The 22,536-nt window shown below is 58.0% G+C and overlaps 2 protein-coding genes across 2 annotated transcripts; both read left to right on the forward strand.

Annotated features, from left to right (window-relative positions):
• On the forward strand, positions 1 to 20,547 carry LMNB2 (lamin B2). The gene is made up of 12 exons (XM_069589498.1): positions 1 to 334; positions 8,681 to 8,817; positions 12,561 to 12,717; positions 13,298 to 13,423; positions 15,018 to 15,188; positions 15,278 to 15,403; positions 15,531 to 15,751; positions 15,865 to 16,150; positions 16,242 to 16,349; positions 16,838 to 16,957; positions 17,122 to 17,235; positions 17,788 to 20,547. The coding sequence occupies exons 1-12, from the start codon at positions 59 to 61 to the stop codon at positions 17,827 to 17,829; spliced, it is 1,884 nt and encodes a 627-aa protein (XP_069445599.1). The 5' UTR covers positions 1 to 58; the 3' UTR covers positions 17,830 to 20,547.
• A 383-nt stretch (positions 20,548 to 20,930) lies between these two features.
• TIMM13 (translocase of inner mitochondrial membrane 13) lies at positions 20,931 to 22,195 on the forward strand. The gene is made up of 3 exons (XM_069591472.1): positions 20,931 to 21,152; positions 21,244 to 21,312; positions 21,483 to 22,195. The coding sequence occupies exons 1-3, from the start codon at positions 21,033 to 21,035 to the stop codon at positions 21,579 to 21,581; spliced, it is 288 nt and encodes a 95-aa protein (XP_069447573.1). The 5' UTR covers positions 20,931 to 21,032; the 3' UTR covers positions 21,582 to 22,195.
• The last annotated feature ends 341 nt before the right edge of the window (positions 22,196 to 22,536 follow it).

Raw genomic sequence — 22,536 nt, forward strand, 5'->3', positions numbered from 1 at the left:
CCCGTCGCGACGGCGGCTGCGGGCGACAGGCGCCATCTTGGTCGGCGGCGCGGATTGAATGAGCCCGCCGAGCCGCGGCCGCCGTTCCGAGCAGCGCGGACCTCGAACCGCTGCCGCCGCCGCCGCCGCCATGGCCACGCCGCAGCCCGGCCGCGCGGGCGGGCCCTCCACGCCGCTGTCGCCCACGCGCTTGTCGCGGCTGCAGGAGAAGGAGGAGCTGCGCGAGCTCAATGACCGCCTGGCGCACTACATCGACCGCGTCCGCGCGCTGGAGCTGGAGAACGACCGGCTGCAGCTTAAGATCTCCGAGCGGGAGGAGGTGACCACGCGCGAGGTGAGCGCAGGCGCCGGGGCCCCCAGCTGGGGCAGGCCGGCCTCTCAGGGTCCCCGGGGGTTTCGGGGACGCTCCTGCGACAGGGGGAGAGTGGGGCGGGCCCTGCCCACCAAGGAGTCCCCAGAGAGCTTCGGGGCCCCCGCGCGAGGGTCACACGCTTGACTGAGCCGCGGCCTCTGAGGGTCCTCGAGGGTTTCGGGGACTTCTCCCGTGCGAGAGCTAAACTGGTTCCTGCCCCGCCCACCGAGGAGTGCGGGAACTTCTCAGGGTCTCTTGAGTGAGGGGTGCATGCCTGACGGGCCCCTGGGGAGGTTCAAGGGGCCCTCAGTGAGGGGTGGGAGCTGGGGCGGGCGCCTACAAGGGATCCCCGAGGGTTTCTGCACCCCCCCCCCCCCGCATGCGAGAGGTGGAGACTGGCACTAGCTCCGCCCCCGAGGGAATCCCTGCCGATCTGGGAATCTCCTAAGACAGGGGTGCAGGCTGGGGTGAGTCGTGGCCTCTGATGGGTACCCAGGGGGAGCTGGGGGACCATGAGTGAGGGCTGCACCCTAGGACAGGTCCCCCCACCCACCGGGGGTCTCCAGGGTGTTTCCTGTATCCCTTGAGTTTGAGGCTGACCAGTCCCCTGAAGTGGACTTGGGATTGGGGGGGCCCGGAGTGAGGGGTCCATTAGGGCAGACCCCTCTTCTGAGATGTCCCCAGGGGTTGGTGGGAGGTGCCCTGATGGAGGGATGCAACCTGGGCACGCCCAACCCTTTAAAGGGTCCCCAGGGGCATTGGAGGGTAGGGGCAGATGGGGCAGGCCCTGCCTATTAAGGGATCTGAGGAGATCTGGGGAACCCCTGAGTGATGGGGTGTGAGCCAGGGTGGACCCCTCCCCACCAAAGGAGTTGTGGAGAGTCTTCGGGGATGTGTTTGGGTGTTCTACAAGGAAACTTGGGGGAGGTTCTCGGGTCTCTGAGGAGGAGTGGAGGGTCTGGGGTGAGTCCGGTCTCAGTTCTCCTTGGAACTTTGCAGAAGTCCCATAATGCATCCTGGGGAGTTTGGGGATTGAGTGGGATTAGGCAGTAAGTTCAGTCTTCTACCAGGACCTGGGGCATAAAGAATCTGTCTGCGATGTGGGAGACCTGGGTTCAGTTCCTGGTTTGGGAAGATTCCCTGGAGGAGGGCATGGCAACCCGCTCCAGTACTTTTGCCTGGAGAATCCCCATGGACAGAGGAGCCTAGGGTGCTTCGGTCTATGGGGTCACAAAGAGTCAGACATGACTAAGAGACTAAACACAGCACAGCACAGGCAGTAAGTTCAGTCTTTTACTAGGACCTGGGGGTAGGGGTCAGAGCACGGGATTCCAGTGGCTCCCTGGTCCCATGGGAAATTGGGAAGGCCCTTCGTTGGGCCCTGGGATCCCCTTGGCTAATGGGCAGGAGCCTACGAGAGTCTGGTAGCTTCTGCCCTGTCCTGGGGGGCAGTGAGGGGAGGGGGAGGTGTGAGGCCTTGGGGAACTAGGGAAAGTTTTGGTGCAGGTGAGGGGGAAGAGGCTGGATAAGCCCTGCCCTGCAAGTGGGTGTGAGGGCAGGAGTCTGGGGATCCTGGGTCGGGTGTATCACAACTGGCTGCCAACCTGGGGGGCCCCTTTTTTCCCACAGGCCCCCCCCAACCCAAGGGCAGGTCCTCAGAATAAGGGGGAGGGGGCCACCATGTGGTTCCTTGTGGGCCTGGTGGGAGAGTCAGGGCCTGACGCTGGCACTTAGTGCTTGGAGCCTCAGCTTTCCTCTCTGAATGGGTGCAGTGACGACCTCTGGGAGGAGAGCGTGGGGGATGGAGTGGGAGCTAGGGGGTTGGTCATTTCTGAGAGTTGCTTACTGCCTGTATAACCTTGGGTGGATCACTTAACCTGTGGGCTCACTGCCTCTTTTGTAAAGTGCAAATAATAATTAATGCCTACTTTGGGGGCATGTATGTGGGGCCACCATGAATTCACGTTTGTTTTATAGAATGCAATGAAATATAGGACAATGCCCTGAGGGAACACTCCGTGCGTTCTGTGGCCCCTGCCTGGGTCCTCGGGATCAGGATGGGCCCGAAAGTGTGTCTCAGGTGTCTGGGGAGGTGAGAGACTTGGTAGTTGGTGGTGTGTTGGGTCACCTGGGATTAGATTAAAGCTTGGGATCCAAACCCTGCTTTTAATCTGTGACCTTGGGCAGGTCACTCAGCCCCCCCAGAGCCTTGGTTTTGGCATCTGTATGATGGGACTGGAGTGGCTGCCCCAGTGCTGCTGCCTCGGCAGTGCACGCGGGTCCTCGGAGTGCAGGCCCAAGTTCTGCCTGCTGGGCTGGTCAGCACCGGGTCATTCACCCCGGCCTCTCCTCCCACCTGCAGGCAGTGGACATGGGGTGCCAGCCCCACTGGATGAGTGTTGTGCCTGAGAGTGCAGGGGCCGGACCTGGGGAACTCGATGCTGTCCATCTGTCTGGGCAGTGGCATGGTGTACTTCTCGGCTGCCCGTGCTGGTTGGGACGTAGGACTGCCGGGTGGGAGCGGGAGGGACCCCGCCACACGGTGCACCCCAGGGCTGTGCCCAGGATCTGGAGCCACCCAGATGACAGGTGTTCAGTTGCAGCAGGAGTGGGGAGTTCCCACCAGCCTGATCCCCTGGAGCTCGGGGGTGAGGTGACAGATGCCTCCTCAGCTGGCCAGTAACCTGCCAGAGCAGTGAGGTGGGCGTGGCCACCGGCCGTGGGAGGGCGTGGTGTGTCAGGCCTCCCACCTGGATGGCAGCTTCTCACCTGGAAGAACCTGCCGCCAGGGGACACTGGGTGATGGCTAGAAACGTCTGTGGTTGTCATACTGGGGGACTCCTGGCATCAAGGCAGTGGGTCCAGGGAGGCTGCCCCACACACTCCTCCCCCAGACCCCAGGACATCTCCCCCCAGAGGACAGTCCAGCCCCAAATGCCATTAGTGTCAAAGCTGAGAAGCCACTTAAGGAACCCAGTGGTGATGAAGGGCTGGTAATCAACGCAGAGGGTTCAGGTGCCTAAGATAAAGTCATGTTCCGGTCGGTAGGCCCTCGCCAGTCGTGTGTGGACATTTGCCTTTCCCATCTAAAGTCAGATGATGGGTGTTTTGGCCTGGTGAGCTGTACGAGGGTGAATGGCCACATGTGTCCTGGAAGGGTTTCTGTGAGGCTGAGGGCTGGCCAAATTTCTGTTTGGGAAGAGTCTTGGGTGCTGGGGTGGCAGGGAGGTGGCTCTAGTGGACCAGGGAGGAAAGGGGGTTCTCCAGGGAGTCCCCAACCAGGTGTTGAGTTCCCCTAGGCTTCACATTTTTTCCCTTCGTGCCCATGTATCCTGTTGCTGTGGGGACCAGGGGGCGGGTGCTCCCCAGGAGGACCCAGGGAGCAGGAGCTGGGCTCTGGGAGTTGGAGGATTTGCAGAGGGTCAGGGTTGTGGAGTTTGGCAGTGGTTGTCAACTCCGGGGCAGTTTTGTCCCCGGGGATGCAGGCAGGGCCTCAGGGCAAGTCTGGGGCCCTAGGAAAAGGGTTACCTCAGGTTATGCGAACTCTGCTCCCCTCACAGCCTCGCATGCTAACACATCTGTTAGGATTCCTCAAGCTCCGCACTTGTGCAGAGCTAGCTGTTAAAGACAGAACAAAAGCCAGAGCTGTGCCCGGGGCTCCCACGGGACACCCCAAGTGTCACAGCACGTGGAGGCACAGGCCTGCTGGGAACAGCTGTTCCCTGCTCTGAAACAGCTTTTGTGGCCTCACGGCCTCCTCTACAGAGCTTTCTCCTTTGTCCTGGTGCCATAGATCAGGTTCCAGGTTCAGTAGAGGTTTTTGGGAAAGGGCTGGGGTTTCAGCTCTGTGGGTGAACGGTCTCAAATGTGAGCACTCAACTCAGACGTCGCGGCTGGCAGGGAAGCTGCCAGGGACAGTACGTGGAGGGGCGGGCCAGGGTGTGTGCCAATAAAGCTTTATTTGTACACACTGGACTGTGCATTTCATATAGGTACCTGTATCATGAAATATTTTTTTGTTTTTTTCTGCTCAGCCATTTAAAAATATAAAAGCCATTCTAGTTCTGCAGGCGGGTGGCTGGGTTTTGTGGTGTGGGCATGAGTTTGCAGACCTGGTTATAGAGGATCACCTGACTAAGACACAGTTTTTTAGTAAATTGAAGGTCTGCGGCAGCCCTGCCTCTGGCAAGTCTGTTGGTGCAGGACTCCCCTGGCAGTCCAGTGGTGAAGACTTGGTGCTTCTTGGCAGGCGTGTTGGTTCAGTCCCTGCTCAGGGAACTAGGATCCCACAAGCTGTACAGCCAAAAAAAGAGCTGTTGGTGCTATTTTTTTCCAGCGGTATTTGCTCTCTTTGGGTCTCTGTGTCACATTTTGATAGTTCTCGAGGTATTTCCGACTTTTTCATTTGTATTATTTGTCAGGGTGATCAGTGACCTTTGATGTCGCCATTGCAAAAGGATTACAGGTCACTGAGGTTCAGTTGACGGTTGGCATCTTTTAGCAATAAAGTATTTTAAATAACGGCTGTAAGGTGTTTTTTTCCTTCCTTTTGTTTTTTGTTTGTTTTGGCCTCACCTCGCGGCACATGGGATCTTAGTTCCCTGGCCAGGGGTCGAACCTATTCCCCTTGCATTGGAAGCGCACCCTTAACCACTGGACCACCAGGGAAATCCCCGTGAGTGGCATCTTAATGGGATATTAAAAAAATCAAAATTGGCTCTGAAGTCACCATCAGAGAAGCGTCAGGTGTGCGCGCTGGGCTTCCTCCGCCCGGGCTCCCAGGGAGGGACAGCTTCCCATCTGACCTCACCTTGGTTTCCTGCCGTTGTGGCCGTCAGTGCGCCTCCTGCCAAAAGGGGAAGCTGGGGAAGAAAGCCCAGTAGGAGCCGGCCTGTGGGGCCAGAGATCTTGTCCGAGATGGCAGCCTGGGTGCCAGCCCTCCTTTGGCGTCAGGAGGGAGACAGGACAGAGACACTCCTATGAACTCGGGTGCCCGGCCTCCCTTAGACAGTGAGGCTGGCCGCTCTTGGTGATGGTGGGTGTATTCCAGAAGGTGGAGATGGGGGTGGGGTCAACAGGGCACAGGAGGGAGAGGCCTGTTTCATCTTGAGCCCCACATGTGTCTCTCTCTCTGCTGGGGACCGTCCCCAGCAGACCTCTCTGGCCTGTACCAACAGGTTAGGAGAGGGCGGTATGCTGTCCCATGCCTCAGTTTCCCCATCTGTGAAATGGCACTAAGAGCCCATACCTGTGGGATGAAATGACTAGGAGAGCCGGACTGAGGTGGGAGGGCTGGAGAGGGTGAGGGGTCTCAGACCCGCTGTCAAATCCAACTCTTACAGGTTGGTCTGATCTGCCCGGGACACCCCAGTTTTAACCCTAAGAACCCCATATCTGAGAATTCCCAGGTCTCAGGCAGACCAGGATAATGACCCCGCTACCAAGTGGCAGGTCCCCGGCAGCTCCCCTGGATCTTTCCTGTGGAAGGGAGGGTCCCTCCCTGGCTCTAAGCTGCCCTCTGAGCCCACGCACAGACACTCACTGCTGTCTTGTAGCTTTGTGGGAAGTGGTGGTTGATCAGTTGCTCAGTCAGGTCTGACTCTTTGCAGCCCGTGCACTGCAGCACGCCAGGCTTCCCTGTCCTTCACTACCTCCCGGAGCTTGCTTAAACTCATGTCCACTGAGAAGGTGAGGCCATCCAACCATCTCATCCTCTGTTGTCCCCTTCTCCTCCTGCCTTCAGTCTTTCCCAGGATCAGGGTCTTTTCCAGTGAGTGGGCCCTTCACGTCAGGCAGCCAAACTACTGGGAGTTTCAGCTTTGGGATCAGTCCTTCCAGTGAATATTCAGGGTTGATGTCCTTTAGGATTGACTGGTTTGATCTCCTTGCAGTCCAAGGGACTCTCAAGAGTCTTCTCCAGCACCGCAGTTCAAAGACACTCAGCCTTTTTTATTGTCCAGTTCTCACATCCATACACAACTACTGGAAAAACTATAGCCTGGACTAGACGGACCTTTGTAGGCAAAGTAATGTCTCTGCTTTTTAATATGCTGTCTAGGTTTGTAACTGCTTTTCTTCTAAGGAGCAAGGGTTTTTTAATTTCATGGTTGCAGTCACTATCCACAGTGATTTTGGATCCCAAGAAAATAAAGTCTCTCACTGTTCCCCTTGTTTCCCCATCTATTTGCCATGAAGTGATGGGACTGGATGTCATGATCTTCGTTTTTTGAATGTTGAGTTTTAAGCCAGCTTTTTCACTCTCTTCTTTCACTTTCATCAAGAGTCTAATTCCTCTTTACTTTCTGTCATAAGGGTGGTATCATCTGCATATCTGAGGTTATTGATATTTCTCTCAGCAATCTTGATTCCAGCTTGTGCTTCATCCAGCTGGGTATTTTGCATGATATACTCTGCATGTAAGTTAAATAAGCAGGATGACAACATATAGCCCTGACGTACTCCTTTCCCAATTTTGAACCAGTCTGTTGTTCTATGTCCATTTCTAATTGTTGCTTCTTGACCTGCATACTAGTTTTGCAGGAGGCAGGTAAGGTGTTGTTGTATTCCCGTCTCTAAGAATTTTCCACTGCTGTCTCTAAGAATTTTCCACGGTTTGTTGTGATCTACATAGTCAAAGGCTTTAGTGCAGTCAATGAAGCGGATGTTTTTCTGGAATTCTCTAGTTTTTCTGTGATCCAGTGGATGTTGGCAATTTGGTCTCTGGTTCCTCTGCCTTATCTAAATCCAGCTTATACATCTGGAATTTCTTGGTTCACATACTGTTGAAGCCTAGCTTGAAGGATTTGGCCGCTTGTGAAGCCAGCTGCCTTGTCACCCTCTGTCAGCCTTTTTTCAGTCCCAGGAAGGGTTTTAACCGCTTTTTTTGTTAGTTGCTAAATCGTATCTGACTCTGCAACCCGTGGACTGTAGCCCGCCAGGCTCCTCTGTCCATGGGAGTTCCCAGACAAGGATACTGGGGTGGGTTGCCATTCCCTTCTCCAGGGAATCTTCCTGACCCAGGGATCGAACCCGGGTCTCCTTCTTTGGCAAGCAGGTTCTTAACTGTTAAGCCACCAGGGAAACCCCTGTAACCGCCTCATAGAGGCAGAATTCCAATCTTATGCAGTTCACCCAATTAAACTCTTAAGTTTGGTGGTGGTTAATATATTTACAACTGGGTAGCCATCACTTCGATGTAATTCCACAACATTCCATCCCCCTAAAGGAAGCTCCTTCCTGGGGAGGGGCAAAATAGCTGTAGGGAATTAAGAGGAAAAAACCACTATGTATAAAAGTATATAAACTATAAGGAGGGTATACTCAGTATTTTATAATAAGTATAAATGGAGAATAACCTTTACAAATTGTGAACTACTATTGTACATCTGTAACTCATATGGTGTTGATGTTCAGTTGCTAAGTCATGTCCGACTCTCTGTTGGCCCCGTGGACTTCAGCACGCCAGGCCTCCCTGTCCCTCACCATCTCCTGAAGTTTGCCCAAGTTCATCTGTATCTCTAACAAGAATCGCACTTAAGAAAAAAAAAAAAGGAAACCTCATCCCCGTAGCTTTCTCCTCCCCGCATACTCCTTCCCCAGCCCCTGCCAGCCAGGAGCCCACTCTGTGTCTCCGGACCTGCCTGCTCTGCACATTTCCCGTTGGTGGAGTCACGCCCTGTGTGTCCTGTGTCTGCTCCCCTCACTGAGCACTGTGTTCTCCAGGCCCGCCCACGTGCTAGCGAGTGTGTGGGCTTGGCTTTTCAGGGCTGAGGGGCACCCCAGGTGTGGCGGGACCACACTGTGTCCGTCCGTCCCCTGCCACTGGGCCCTCGGGGTGTTTCCCTGTGCGGCCGGTAGCAGTGCTGGGGCTGTGAACGCCTGTGCTTGGGTTTTGTGTTACTTCTCCCAGGTAGATGCCGGGCGGTGGCATTGCTGGGTCAGTGGTTGCTGTTTGTCCATCTGAGGAACCACCAGCCTGTCTTCCATGATGGTGGCACCAACCCCCCCCCGACCCCCCACCATGCATGGGGGTGCCAGCTTCTCCCCATTGTCCTGATACTTGCTGTGGTCTCTGTGACGGCCATCCTTACGGGGCAGATGGCATCTCCTTATCCTTTTGGTCCCTGATACTTTAAAATATGCTCACCACTCTGGGCCCCTCGGGGTGGGGCAGGGAGGCCTGAGTGTGTGTCCAGCTGACAGGCGTGGCCTGATAGGGGCTGGTGACCTGGGCAGGCTCCAGGGGTGCCCAGCTGGGGGGCCCATGCAGGTGAGTGGCACCGTGTTGGTGGGGAAGAGGGCTTCACCTCGGCCCGGCTGTCCCCGCAGGTGAGCGGCATCAAGACATTGTACGAGGCGGAGCTGGCCGATGCCCGCCGGGTGCTGGACGAGACGGCCCGGGACCGCGCCTGCCTGCAGATTGAAATGGGCAAGCTGAGGGCCGACCTGGAGGAGGCCACCAAGAGGTGGGGCTGTGGCGGTGTGACGGCGCACGGGGCAGGAGGCGGGGGTCGTCACCCTGGGTGTGGTGGGAGGGCCCCAACTTGCACATCCCTCCTGGGAGCGGGCCATGTGGGTTCTTGGGGCTGGCCTTGCGGCTGCCCTGTCCAGCACCATTATCCCTTCCAAAGAACTGGCCCCCGGAGGTGAAACCTCAGCAGCTCCCCTGGGACTGAATCCCCTGGTAGCTGGCACCACCACGCCCCCAACCCTTCCCCAGTGAAGAGGTACTCTGGGCCACAGAGCCAGCCTTGGCCCCTTTTCCCGCCTTGTGCCCGCCCCGGGACGCTGGGGAGCGGTGGGTGACCTTCTCTTCCCGATCCCAAAGCACCGTCTCCTGGCTGCTCCCCACTAAAGTGTCACTAGTCTGGAGAACGAGGCAGCGCTGGTGGTGATGGTGGCAGAAGGGAGTGACGTGAACTCAGCAAGTGCTCAGACCAGGGCCCCTCCACCCTCGCGCGCAGCCACCCCAGCAGGCCAGACTGGCCGCAGGGACGCTGGGCACGAGGTCTGGGGCTCAGCCAGGGTTCCCCCGGCTCAGCGGCACCAGCTCCGGAGGCCACCTTTGCGTGTGCAGGGTTCTTCTTTCCTCATGAGGCTTTCTCACTTTCTTTGGGAGGGGCAGCTTTAGGCTTGCAGGAGAATGAGTGGGGAAGGCAGGGTGCCCCTGACCCCCCTCCAGGGCCCCACATTGCGGCATCTCCCAGGAGCGGGTGTGCTGCGTTGTTACCAGTGATGAGCCCATGTGAACACATTCTTATCAGCTGAGTCCCTGCCTACACAGGGGTCGCCCTTGGTGTCCTGCGCTCCCTGGGCGTGGACACATGTACACTGACGCTGTGCACCAGCATGGCGTCACAAGTGTGGTCACTGCCCTGGAAACCCCTGCACCTCACCGCACCCCCAGCCCATCCTCCCCGCAACCCCTGCAGGCCGGGGGTCCTTCAGGTCTCCACAGCTCTGCCTTTTCCAGTCGCCTCCTCAGATCCCCCGTCACTTAGCGCTGTGTTTCTGGTTCCCGCACGGAGCAGAGCAGTGAGCCCAGAGACGGACCCGCGCGACACTGCCAGCTGGTGTCCGACAGGGCAGGAGAGGCAGTCTGCGTGCTTTTCAAGAGGCCGGGTAGACAGGAGACCCCATCCGTTTATTATGACTTTGAATTAAAAACTGACATGCTTTTTGGAGACGAGTAAGAGAGTGAATGCTGGAGAATTCTGGAATTCCCCAAGCCTCGCTCTGTCACATCCACAGAGGTTCTAGAATCTTCCAGATACCCTGGACCTGCGTGTGACTCCTTGGGTGGGCTGAGAAGACACATTTCTGCTTGTCAGAGTCATAGATGCTCGCTGGGGAGAAAGCAGATAGCGCAGTTAACTTAAGGAGAAAAATGAGGGCTTCCTGGTGGCTCAGTGGTAAAAAATCCACCTGCCAGTGCAGGGGACACGGGTTCAGTCTCCGGTCTGGGAAGATCCCACACAGCTCAGAGCAGCTAAGCCTGTGCACAGCTCCTGAGCCTGTACCCTAGAGCCTGCAGGCTGCAACTGCTGAAGCCTGTGGGCCCTAGAGCCGGTGCCCTGCAGTAAGAGAAGCCCCTGCAGTGAGAAGCCTGCACGCCGCAGTGAGAAAGCAGCCCCCGCTCGCCACAGCTAGAGAGACGCCTGCGCGGCAATGAGGACCCAGCACGGCCAAAATACAGAAGTACAATTTTAAAGAGAGAAAAATGAAAGTCTCATGAGCCTCCGCCCAGACAGAACCTCTGAGGCCAATCTGGGGCATTGCTTTTCCACCTTTCTTAATTTACACTCAGGGTGGACACCCTTAGCTAACAGAACGGTTTGTCCAGCTCGAGCCTGGCGTTGATGTCACATATGTCGTGATGCCTCCCCAGTGCCTGGGCCGTGTCACAGGCTCCTATGACAGCTTCAGTGACAGCCCTGCCCCGCCATCGGGCACCCGGGCCAGCGACTTACCTTGGCCCCCGCTCTCGAGGGAAGGCTTCCCCAGTCTCGAGTACTTGGGTCTGCAGGTGATTTGCCTACTGACCTCACTTCCTGCTCTCGGGCGCAGAGCCCTTGCAGACGGTGTGAGTGGCCCGTGACCCTGAACAAAGTGCATCTGCCTTGAGGTGGCAGCCTGGGCTTTTCTCTTTCAACCAAGAGTACTGCGAAAACCCTGTGATGATGGAAACGGGCGGAGGACCTGACAGGCTGGGGTCTCCTGCCTAATCCTCCAGGAATTACAGTTCCAGGGGAGGAACTTCAGGGAGGACCCTGAAGCTGTCAAGCAGCAGAAACTTAAGCCACTGAGGGTCGCCAGCACCTCTGCTTCCCAGACCATTCCGTGTCCATCTCCGAGGCACAGGGTGGCGGTGTGGAGAGGCTTTCCACACTTCCTGATGCCTCTGCTCCTGTCGCCCTTACCGCACAGCTGATCTCGACCTGCCCGCCCACCTCGCTCTAGGCCTGTGTACTCTGCTCTCCCCAGTGCCCTGGGAACCACAACCTGGCTCAGGCCCCAGGCCCCGGCTTCTCGAGGGCTGTGCCCAGTAGCTCCCGCCCTGCGTGTGTTCCTCCTGTCTCCTCCCCCTTCACTGAGGGCAGCGGGTCTCACTGCTCTCTGTACCCGCAAGAAAGCTCCCCCTGATGATGGGGAGTCCACAGACGTTTCTGTAGTGGGAGGACAGCATGTCCATGAAACTGGTCCTCAGTAGTGGTCTATCAGACAGATGAGTCCAGTTTCCCCAAACCCTCTAGAGATGCGGGGTTTGCAGCCCTCCCCACCTCCCTTGAGTGGAAGGACTGTGTAGCTCAGGAATGTGGACTGGCCATGGGTGCCACGTCTGCCTGGAGGTCCTGTCCCAAGGACTGCTGTGAGGATGGGACCAGCCTGGTGACTGAAGTCACTGGGCTTTATCCCTCCCTGACACACCTCACTGAAACTGGTGTGGTGTCCCCGGGCATTGTTACCCAGGGTGGTCCTTCCCCTGGGGGACACCAGGTGATGTCCAGGGACGTCTGGTTATCACACTCAGGAAGGGTGTTGCTGATCTCACCCCTGCTATGTTGTCCCCACGGTGCTGGGCAGGGCACAGCTTCAGTTCCTTAGTGGGGAAGTGGGTAGCTTTCAACTACCCACTTCTAATTCGAGATTTAGAGCACCATTCAGAAATGTTCATGCTCTGAAGAGTTGTGTGTTGGTACTTCCCTGGTGGGAACCTGGGTTCGCTCCCTGGTCAGGGAACGAAGATGCCATATGGTGCACAGCCAAGAAACAAAAGGGAGACTTGTGTATTTAGAAAGTCTGTTTGGCATCTTAGATGTTCCACATTGGAGCTATCTATTAGAAGTTCAGTGAGCCTGCCTGAAATAGCTTAACTTAACAAATGAGATCAACAGTTCAAAGGCCAGGGTTTTAATTAGTTACTATAATAAATTATACATTTAAAAAAAAATCAGAGTTCTCCTCTAAGTGGTCCCTCCTCCTGTGCCCAAAAGTCAGGGAAAAGGACATGAAAACCCACATCTTGAGGGTTGAGTGGCTGGAGGGCTCCCTGCGGAGCAGAGCAGGTTTGAAGACAGGGCCCCTTTGGTGCTGAGAGATGAGGCTCTGGTACTGAAAGCATGGGTGGGGGAGGGTCTGGGCCCCGAGGCAGCCGTGAACTTGGCCTTGGGGTCAGTGCTGCCTACTAACTTCTGCTACTGACTTTCAGCGCCAAGAAGAGGGAGGGTGAGCTCACGGTGGCCCAGGGCCGCGTCAGGGACCTGGAGTCCGTGTTCCACCGAAGCGAGGCTGAGCTCGCAGCCGCACTCAGCGACAAGCGCGCCCTGGAGAACGATGTGGCAGAGCTGCGGGCCCAGCTGGCTAAGGTAGCTCAGGCGGCGCAGGCTGTGGGCCCCCCTTCACCCCCCGCCCAGTCCACACCCCGGGGCCCCTTCACCCCCCCCCCCCCGCCCAGTCCACACCCCGGGGGCCCCTTCACCACCGCCCCCCCCCCCCGTCCACACCCCCGGGGCCCCTTCACCCCCACCCCCGCCCAGTCCACACCCCGGGGCCCCTTCACCCCCCCCCCGCCCAGTCCACACCCCGGGGGCCCCTTCACCACCGCCCCCCCCCCCCGTCCACACCCCCGGGGCCCCTTCACCCCCACCCCCGCCCGGTCCACACCCCGGGGGCCCCTTCACCCCCCCCCCTGCCCAGTCCACACCCCGGGGGCCCCTTCCCCCCCCCCCCGCCCAGTCCACACCCCGGGGGCCCCTTCACCCCCCACCCCCCGCCCAGTCCACACCCCGGGGGCCCCTTCACCCCCCCCCCCGCCCAGTCCACACCCCGGGGGCCCCTTCACACCCCCCCCCAGTCCACACCCCGGGGGCGTTTGGGGGCTCGGGATCCCCAAGGACCTCACGCGGCGGCAGATAGCGTCACCAGCTGCTTGTCCCACGTGTCCAGGCAGAGGATGGGCATGCGGTGGCTAAGAAGCAGCTGGAGAAGGAGACGCTGATGCGTGTGGACCTGGAGAACCGCTGCCAGAGCCTGCAGGAGGAGCTGGCCTTCCGCAAGGATGTCTTTGAGGAGGTGGGTCATCCCCCCTACCCCCCAGCGGGAGCCAGGGTGTTTCCCCACTTCCTGCCTCTCCCTGCCTCGGGGACTCATCTCCTGATCCCTGCCTCCATCATCACGCCACTGTCTTCTGTCTCTGTCTCTTATAGCGACACTTGTCCTTGGGTTTGGGGCCACCCACGTAGTCCAGGATGGTCTTGAGCCCTGTATCTTAATCACACTTGCAAAGACCTTTGTCCAGCAAGGCTACATTGGCAGACTCTGGGGATCAGCACATGGGCATGCTTTTCAGGGGTCGTCATTCAGGCTCCTGCAGACCCTGCCTGGCCTCCTTGCCTCTGAGCCTCAGCTCCCTGGTTTGGCAGGACTGACTAGAGCCCTGGCCCCGCTGGCCTCCCACCTGGTCCTGGCCCATTGTGCTGTCACAGCCAGATGGAACCCGGAGGCAGCCACTGCTGGGCTCACTGTGGCGTGCGGGTGGGTGAGATGCCCATGCAACTGCGGAGCGGCCTCCTGCTTCTGCCGGGCCCGGCTGCAGCCAGAGCCGCCCTGGATCCCGTGAGGAGGCCGAGGGGGGCGGGAGGACCCCTGAGGTGGGCCAGGGGTGGGGTGTGGGCTGAGGGTCCACTGTGCTCCTTGGCTGTTGTGAACGCAGTGGCTTCCTATGGACACGTTCCTGTCGGCTTCATCCACGGGGCCCAGATACATGTGACTGACATCTGTGCAGGGAGTTTTGTCAAGTGGGGCTTCCCCACCTACCTTTGACCCCACCACTGCCTGGTCAGCTCCTGGTGCATGTGACCAGGGCCAGCTGGTCACTGCCATGACCTGCTGCTGTTCTATCTGAGACCCCAGGCTCCTATGATGAGCCACATTAGGAACTTTTTTTTTTTTCCTAAGAATTCTCTTTTTTATTAACAGCTTTATTGAAATAGTCCCTTACCAGAAAGCTTTCACAGCTTACCATGTAGACTGGATCTTAGTCCATTCCCAGAGCTGTGCAGCCATCCCCTCTTAATTCCAGAACATTACCCCCAAAAGAAATTCTGTAGGTGTTTCCATTAGCATTCTTCCAGTTTTCCTATATAACAAAACTTTTAAAAACATACAATTTAATGAAATTTAGTACAGGATAGTTCAGCCATCACTGTTTAGTTCCAGAACATTCCATCATCGCAATAGAAGCCCACCCCCACCCCCTCCCCTAGCTCCTGACAACCAGGAACTGACTCCTTCTGTGGATCAGCCTTCTCTGTACGTTTCCCATCAGTGGAATCACACCCTGTGTGTCCTTCTGTGTCTGCTTCTCTCACCGAGCATCCTGTTCTCAGGATCCGTCCAGGTGGTAGTGAGTGTCAGGGCTTCTCTCCTTTTCAGGGCCCAGTAATCCTGTGTGTGGCAGGTGTGTTATTTGGCAGTCAGCTGGGGGCTCTGGGTCACGGTTCTTGGGTGGTTGTGAATCATGGTGTGGGTGTGAACAGGTGGCCCTGGCGTGCCCCAGAGGGTCACCAGTGGCAGAGTTGGGCGCCCTCGCTCAGGCCGCTGGGGCGAGTCAGGGACGCCTGTGACAGGGCCAAGGCATGCAGTGAGCGTATGGCTATGTCCGCAGGAAGTGCGTGAGACGCGGCGGCGACATGAGCGCCGCCTGGTGGAGGTGGACAGCAGCCGGCAGCAGGAGTATGACTTTAAGATGGCCCAGGCGCTGGAGGAACTGCGCGCCCAGCACGACGAGCAAGTGCGGCTATACCGTCTGGAGCTGGAGCAGACCTACCAAGCCAAGGTGCGCATGCGAGCATGCCTGCCGGTGGGCACTGGGCCGTCCACCCCCGCCCTCTGTGCCGGCCCTCATGCCTGCCCTTGTCCCCGCAGCTGGACAATGCCAAGCTGAGCTCCGACCAGAACGACAAGGCTGCCAGCGCCGCCCGGGAGGAGCTGAAGGAGGCCCGCATGCGGGTCGAATCCCTCAGCTACCAGCTTTCCGGCCTCCAGAAGCAGGTGACTCACCAGAGCCCCAGCCCCGACCCCTCCTCAGGCCCTGTCCCGTCTCATCCCCTCCCACGGCCCCAGAGGCCTACAGCCGAGTGGGCTTCCCCACCGTGACGCTCGTGGACCCCTGCTGCAGGCAAGCGCGGCCGAGGACCGGATCCGTGAACTAGAGGAGACTGTGGCTGGGGAGCGGGACAAGTTCCGGAAGATGCTGGACGCCAAAGAGCGAGAAATGATGGAGGTGCGGGACATGATGCAGCAGCAGCTGGCCGAGTACCAGGAGCTGCTGGACGTCAAGCTGGCCCTGGACATGGAGATCAGCGCCTACCGCAAGCTGCTGGAGGGCGAGGAGGAGAGGTGAGCACCGCAGGGGCGGGGCGAGGAGAGGGGCGGGGCAAGTGCGCTGTCCCTCCCCCTCCAACACACGACCCCTACACCTCAGCCCCTGGTAACCCCGCCCCCGCCCCCAGGCTGAAGCTGTCCCCCAGCCCGTCACGGATCACCGTCTCGCGGGCCACAACGAGCAGCAGCGGCAGCAGTGTGTCCACAGCCGGGCGCCCGGGCCGCAGCAAGCGGAAGCGGCTGGAGGTGGAGGAGCCGCCGGGCACGGGCTCCAGTGGCCTCGGCTCCAGCAGTAGCACCAGCAGCGGCAGCAGCTTCCACCTGGCGCAGCAGGCCTCGGCCTCAGGCAGCGTCAGCATTGAGGAGATCGATCTGGAGGGCAGGTTCGTGCAACTGAAGAACAGCTCTGACAAGGTGAGGCCTCGCCCCGAGCCGCGCCGCCCCCTCAGGGGAGGCCCCCCGGGGTTGCCCAGAGCCCTGTGCCAACGCCAGCGCCCTTCCTCAGGATCAGTCTCTGGGCAACTGGAGGATCAAGAGGCAAGTCTTGGAAGGGGAGGAGATTTCCTACAAGTTCACCCCCAAGTATGTGCTGCGGGCCGGCCAGACTGTCACGGTAGGTGGCTGTAGAGGGGCAGGTTGTGAGGTGTAGCTGGGATGGGGCAGGGGGCCAGGGGAACTGCAGGGTGGAGCCCCACCGCTGAGAACAGCCACCTGCGATAGCCGATTGTCGACATTTCTCCCAAGAGCCTCCCTGGAGCTCTTGGAAGGCCTGAGTGATGTGCCAGGGACCCCCTGGTGTGGGTGGGACTGGGTCCAGGCTGTCTGGGCTGGCAGGCAAAACGCCAGCCATGTTAACAGTCACAGGCATGGACTCCAGGACCCCTGATCCCAGCCTGGCCCGTTTGCTGAGATGAAAGTCCTTGGCCACTGTGAACCTCAGTCTCTTCTTCCATACTGGGGTGATTAACATACCTGGGCAGGATCCAAGAGGCCTAGAAGGATTACACACCCAGGGCATCAAGGGGACCTGTGATGAATGGCTGGCTGGTGCCCACTAGGACTGGAGCCCACTTTAACGGGGAGGTCTTCCTGTGTCCCCAGGTGTGGGCAGCTGGAGCAGGGGTGGCTCACAGCCCCCCATCCACACTCGTGTGGAAAAGCCAGAACAGCTGGGGCACCGGTGAGAGCTTCCGCACCACCCTGGTGAACGCTGATGGGGAGGTGAGTGCCTCCCGCTGCCTGGGTCTTGGGGCCCCTCCTGGGTGGATGGAGCCTTGGCTGCCAGGCACATGAGTGCAGCCTGGGCCTGGACATCCTGACTGTCTCCCCTGCAGGCTGGGCTCCTGGGTGGGGAGGGGTCTGTCTGCAGCTCTCATCTCATACAGGAAGTGGCCATGAGAACCGTGAAGCAGTCTTCAGTGGTGCGGGAGACCGAGAATGGGGAGGAGGGCGAGGACGAGGCAGCTGAATTTGGAGAGGAGGATCTTTTCCACCAGCAGGTAGAAGCTCCCAGGCACGGGCGTGCACACACGCGCACACATCCCAGGCTCTGTTCATGCAGCTGCCCTGCCTCCCGGGCCTGCCTGTTGTGTGGATCTCTGGTACCCACCTAGAGACACTGGGAATGGGGTTGCAAAGCTGATTGTATCTCAAAGTGACCCTGGTACAGCCCTAGGGCTTCTCAGCCCACCTGCTGTTACCGTGATTCCTCCAGACTGGGATGCTGGTGACTTCATAAAGGTTTTGTGGGGAGGGTGCGGGGGGCTGAGGAACTACACTGAACAAGACATGAGTGCAGGACTCTTCTGGGTCTAAGACCATTGTAACGAGTCCTGTGGCTCAGAACAGGAGGGAGACATGGAAGGTTCTGGAACATTAGCCACACTAGCTGGGGTCATCTTGCTGGAAGCTGAGCTTCCCTGGTGGCTCAGGCCCCAGCACGGTCCAGCCCCTCTTGGTGGGAGGGCAGGGGGCCACCAGCTACCTGCCTGACCAGGGTGGCATGTACCTGCCACCCTGGGCTCACCTCACTAGACCATCCTTCCTTCCAGGGGGACCCGAGGACCACCTCTCGAGGCTGCCGCGTCATGTGAACCGAACACGCCTCATCACATGTCTTTCTTTACCCAGAGCCACTGAAAACTATTTTTATATCATTGGCTTCTTTAATCCTTGGTACATTTCTAGAGAATTTTTAAGCAAACTGCCAGAGCATGGGGGTGGGTCTCTACTGATCTTTCCTGTCGGCGGGTTTCCTGGGACCCTTCACCACTGACCAGACTGTGTTGGTGCCCTGTCCACCAGCCCAGGAGCCTAGTGGCTAGCGGACTTTGGGGAGTCCAGCAGGGGTGGGAGGAGGCCCATTGGCTGTGTGGGTCTCTGCTGCAGCCTGGAGTTGGGGTAGGAGAGGAGGCCTGGGGTGGACAGAGCAGAACTGCATAAGGATCCCATAGTTTATTTCATTTAAGCTTTCAAAAAAACCAAATTCAGAATCCAGCTTCTGACCTGGTGGGGAGCAGGGGCACCCCTGCAGTTTCCATGGCTCAGCCAACTGAGCATCCGAAGGAGGGCTGGAAGCAGCTTGTACTGTCAGACCGGGGCTTTGGGCGGTTTCTGCTCAGCCCTCGGGTGTGTGGGTTGGGCCTCTTGGCTCCCTCTCTGGCTGCCGGAGCCTCACGTTTCTGGCCCTTTCAGCAGTCAGCTTCCTCACCCTGTGGGACAGGCAAGAAGGAAGCTTGGGACCTGGGGGCGATTCCTCTCTGAGACTAATCCCCAGGAGAGTGTCAAGGGAATGAGTATGACAACCTTGGACGTGACATCCATGTGTGACCACCGCTTTCCGCCCTCCCATCCATGGAGGGTGACAAGGGTGAGCCGTGGGACTCCCTGACCTCCAACTCTGTGCCTTGAGCATAGGTCATGCCCTCTCCTGTGTTCTTGGGTGCACATGGATACGCTAGCTTTCTCTGTAGCTTCCTGCTGAAACGGTGTTTCCTAGACAGACCTGCCCATGCCAGCAGTCCTCTGTGGAATGCTCCATGCCACAGCCCAGCTTCTGATCACCCAGAGACCCCCCTCCCTGCATCAGTTCACCTTTGACCCACACCACGTAGATACACAGAAGTTATTTTTTTAATGGATATTTATTTTTTTACATTGGTCAGTACACAGGTTGCCAGGCTCCCACCTCAGGGGCTCACTCAAGGGTCACTGGGACAGTCCCCCTCCGGGGGGGGGGGGTGGCATCGTCAGGGGTCTCTGTCCCTGTGGACTTTGCGCCCCTGGCTGACTCTTCAGAAAGCGCAGCTCAAGTCTTAAAGACGCAATACTGAGCCATGGAGGCGGGCTGGCCCCTGAAGGCAGCCTGCTTCCAGGTAGGCTGAGTGCCAGCCCCTCGGCGTTTACCCAAGGCTGGAGCAGCCCTTCCACCTTTCCCTGGGAACTGCTCATGGTGAGGAGGGCCCAAGCCCCAGGACAGGAAAGTGTCGGCCACCGGCAAAACCAAGCTGCTTCCAAGTCTAGAATCTCCCTGCAGGCCAAGGCTTTAAGTCTGGGCATCTTTCCTTGGCCACCAGAGTCCTTGGCCTGAGGGCTGTGCTTGCCCTGTGGAGGGAGGTGGCCTCACCAGAAAAATGGTGCAGCCCATGAGAAGCTTCCTGTCCTGACAGCACGTTCTGTACCACGCCTCCCTCGCCCCCCACACCCTGCCAGGAGTGCTTCCAGGTGCAGGCTGCTCCCTTCCCCTGGCATAACGAGCTGAGTGGACTGGAGGGTCTGGAGAGTGGGATGGGGTCTGGGTGGTCCTGGGGTGAGTGGAAACTGCATTGGTCTCACCCACACCCTTCAGGGTATTTTGGAAATCTCTGGGGATCGAAGCTGTGTCCTGGAATTCTGGGTGTGATGCAGTTTTGCAGGCTGGGCTTGAGGACTTCAGGAAGGAAAAGAGAGGGCCCCACCCTCCCGGCAGGCCCAGAGGGCCTAAAAAACTGCCTCGGTTTGCCCAGTGCCTGCAGAACCCCCAGGCTCATTAGATGACATCTTGATTTAGCCAGTTCTTGGTCTCATCCCCGCCCAGTGGTTGCCTGGCTGAGATCTTGAGTGGAGCCTGGAAGTGGCCCTGGCAGGCTGGGAAGCCCTTGACTGGTAAGGGGAGGGTGCGCTGGACCGGTGGCCACTTGTGGCTGGAGGTTGGTGGTAATTTGGTAATTATCAGTCTTTGGTAATTAAGTAGTTGGGAACACAGGACAAAGTCCAGTGTTACAATGTCAGCCTTGGCCTGAAAAACAATTTGCATTTTTCCTTAAACATGCTTAACTTTAAGCCACTTGAAATGATGCAGAAGCGATTCTTTTTTTCTGAGCCGTGTCATGTGAGGAGAAGCACCCTTCTAGAAAAACAGCCACTCGGCCCAGCCCTCGGAAGGGACCGAGTGCCGGGGAGACACGGATACCTTTTCCCCGTGGTCTGGGCGCTCAGTGTTCATCACAGCCAGGCTCTGACCTGGGCTCGTTTTTACCACACCGTCTACCCAGCAGTTCTATTTATATCAGCACATCCGAGCGGGGACTGCCATTCCTCAAGGATATTAACGCTATTGGAAAGGTCTTAATTCCAAGCCCGAAAGGGATCATCAGCACTACATGCCAGGGGACTCAAGTTTCAGCAACTGGCTGTCTAAACACATTTCAGATGGTGATTTTTAAGATGCATGCCAAACGTGTGATCTTTTGTTTCCTCCAATGATTTGTAATATACATTTTAAGACTGGAAACTTTTTTGTACAACATCCAATAAAACATTTTGGTTTTAAATTCTGCCCGTGAGTTATTACTCCCACGCCAGGCTGCCGTAGTAGTAGCCTAAGCCACTTAGTTAAGCGGATGTCTTAGGACCCCCATCTGACCTCGGACCGCTAGTTTTCTGCGTTCCCCCATCTGATCCACCGACACCCCGCAGCGCTCTTGGTTCCCTACTACAGCCTGGAGCTACCAGGTCTGCAAAGCGCAGGGTAAACGCGCCCATCGTCCAGTGTGCACGCCCTGCGGGACCTTTGGGGGTGGAGCCTAAGCGCGGAGGTGCTGGCCTTTCAACCCCGGAGTTCGACACGGGAATCCGACTTCGGCCCGTTCCTCTCTGCGCGTGCGCGGGATGTTTCGCGCAGCCTTATGGGAGTTGTAGTCCGGATCCTGCTCCCACCCACTGGAACTCCATTTCCCGTGGGGCCCTGGGGCAGCGGACTTCCGGCGTGAGTGCGGGTCGGCGCACGCGGCGGCGGTCCGGTTGACTTTGCGGAGCCATGGAGGGCGGCTTCGGCTCCGATTTCGGGGGCTCCAGCGGCGGGAAGCTGGACCCAGGGCTCATCATGGAGCAGGTGAAAGTGCAGATCGCCGTGGCCAACGCGCAGGAGCTGCTACAGGTCCGGGCTGGCCGGGGGCGGGGTGGGGGACTAAGGGCTGCGAGATCCTCCGGGGCCGGTGTCGCAACTGAGGGCTCGCGTGTCCCCACAGAGGATGACGGACAAGTGCTTCCGGAAGTGTATCGGGAAGCCGGGGGGTTCCCTGGACAATTCGGAGCAGGTAAAACCAGGGGTGGCGGGGTCACGGGCTGGACCCGGTGGGGTGGCCTCCGCGCGTGCGCTGACTTAATAAAGAGGCGTGGAGAGTATGCTGCGCGTGCGCAGTCCGCTACCGGGGCGGGGGCACCAGCAGCTGTCCAGACCTAAGCGGCTCGCCCATTCCTTCCCCAGAAGTGCATCGCCATGTGCATGGACCGCTACATGGACGCCTGGAACACCGTGTCACGTGCCTACAACTCGCGGCTGCAGCGGGAAAGAGCCAACATGTGACCGCGACGCGCCAGCAGACCAACCCCCCAACCCTTGCCCTACCCCCGGACCTATTTCCATAAACGCTGTTTGTGAGGCGGGGTCCTGCATGTGCGTACTGCCTACCAGAAGTTTATGAGGACGACATTGGTGCTGGGACCGTTGGGATTCTACCCGTCCTTTCCGCCTAGCCTCCCACCTGCTAGCCGGGGTAGCTTGGGTTTTGGTAGGGGCGGCCTTGGCTCCGGTGCCACCTCCCTTTGTGCGCCTGTTAACGGATTAAGTCGTATGGACCGTGATGGGGCCTCAACCCGGCTTACACTGTCTGCCTGGGAGGAGGGTGCTGGTTGACACATCACAAGCTTTATTCAGCGGCCAGAGAATGGAGAAGCTTGAACTAGTTCAGGGCTGAACTTGACAACCCCCTGGCGAGAGGGATTTAATTTTAAAGGGAGGAGTGAGGTCAGTGATGGGGAGCCATGTTTATTAGTTTACCTGGGAAGCGGCAGGGCTTTTTTGAGGGAGTGGGGGACCACCCCCTTTTTATCCTGTTTTGGTCTTTTAATGTATGGTACTGGCTGCTGGGAGGTGTGTTGTTTAATACGTTCATACAGTAAAATCAACATGTAATGAGATGCAGGGTCTGTTGGAGTTTGGATTGCTGCCAACTTGGTCTCAGCTGGTTCCACTTGTTTTTTTCTGTGTGTGTGTGTGTGTGTGTGTAGAGGGAGCACTTCCTTTTTTATCTCTGGACCCTTGAACTTAAAGGTTTATGTTAACTCTTGCTAAACGTGGGGAGGGGCTGTGGTTGGCAGGTTTTGAGCAAATTCCTGGCTTTCCCCTGGCGACAAAGCCTCCCCTTTTCTTGTTACTGCTCCTCATTCTTGAGGGGCACTGGAGGACAAATGGTCTGACTTCTGAAGCTGAGGCTGTTTTTTGCTGAACACATGGGTGTGGTTGTTCCCTAGTTGAGGGG

Source organism: Ovis canadensis, chromosome 5 (genome assembly GCF_042477335.2).
Source record: "Ovis canadensis isolate MfBH-ARS-UI-01 breed Bighorn chromosome 5, ARS-UI_OviCan_v2, whole genome shotgun sequence".
In the NCBI taxonomy this organism is placed as follows: domain Eukaryota; kingdom Metazoa; phylum Chordata; class Mammalia; order Artiodactyla; family Bovidae; genus Ovis; species Ovis canadensis.

Coding starts and splice junctions, on each gene's coding strand:
- TIMM13 (XM_069591472.1), top strand. CDS start 21,033: ATGGAGGGCGGCTTCGGCTCCGATTTCGGGGGCTCCAGCGGCGGGAAG. Junction 21,153..21,243: donor ACGCGCAGGAGCTGCTACAG/GTCCGGGCTGGC, acceptor GTGTCCCCACAG/AGGATGACGGACAAGTGCTT. Junction 21,313..21,482: donor CCCTGGACAATTCGGAGCAG/GTAAAACCAGGG, acceptor TTCCTTCCCCAG/AAGTGCATCGCCATGTGCAT.
- LMNB2 (XM_069589498.1), top strand. CDS start 59: ATGAGCCCGCCGAGCCGCGGCCGCCGTTCCGAGCAGCGCGGACCTCGA. Junction 8,818..12,560: donor CTGGAGGAGGCCACCAAGAG/GTGGGGCTGTGG, acceptor ACTGACTTTCAG/CGCCAAGAAGAGGGAGGGTG. Junction 12,718..13,297: donor TGCGGGCCCAGCTGGCTAAG/GTAGCTCAGGCG, acceptor CCACGTGTCCAG/GCAGAGGATGGGCATGCGGT.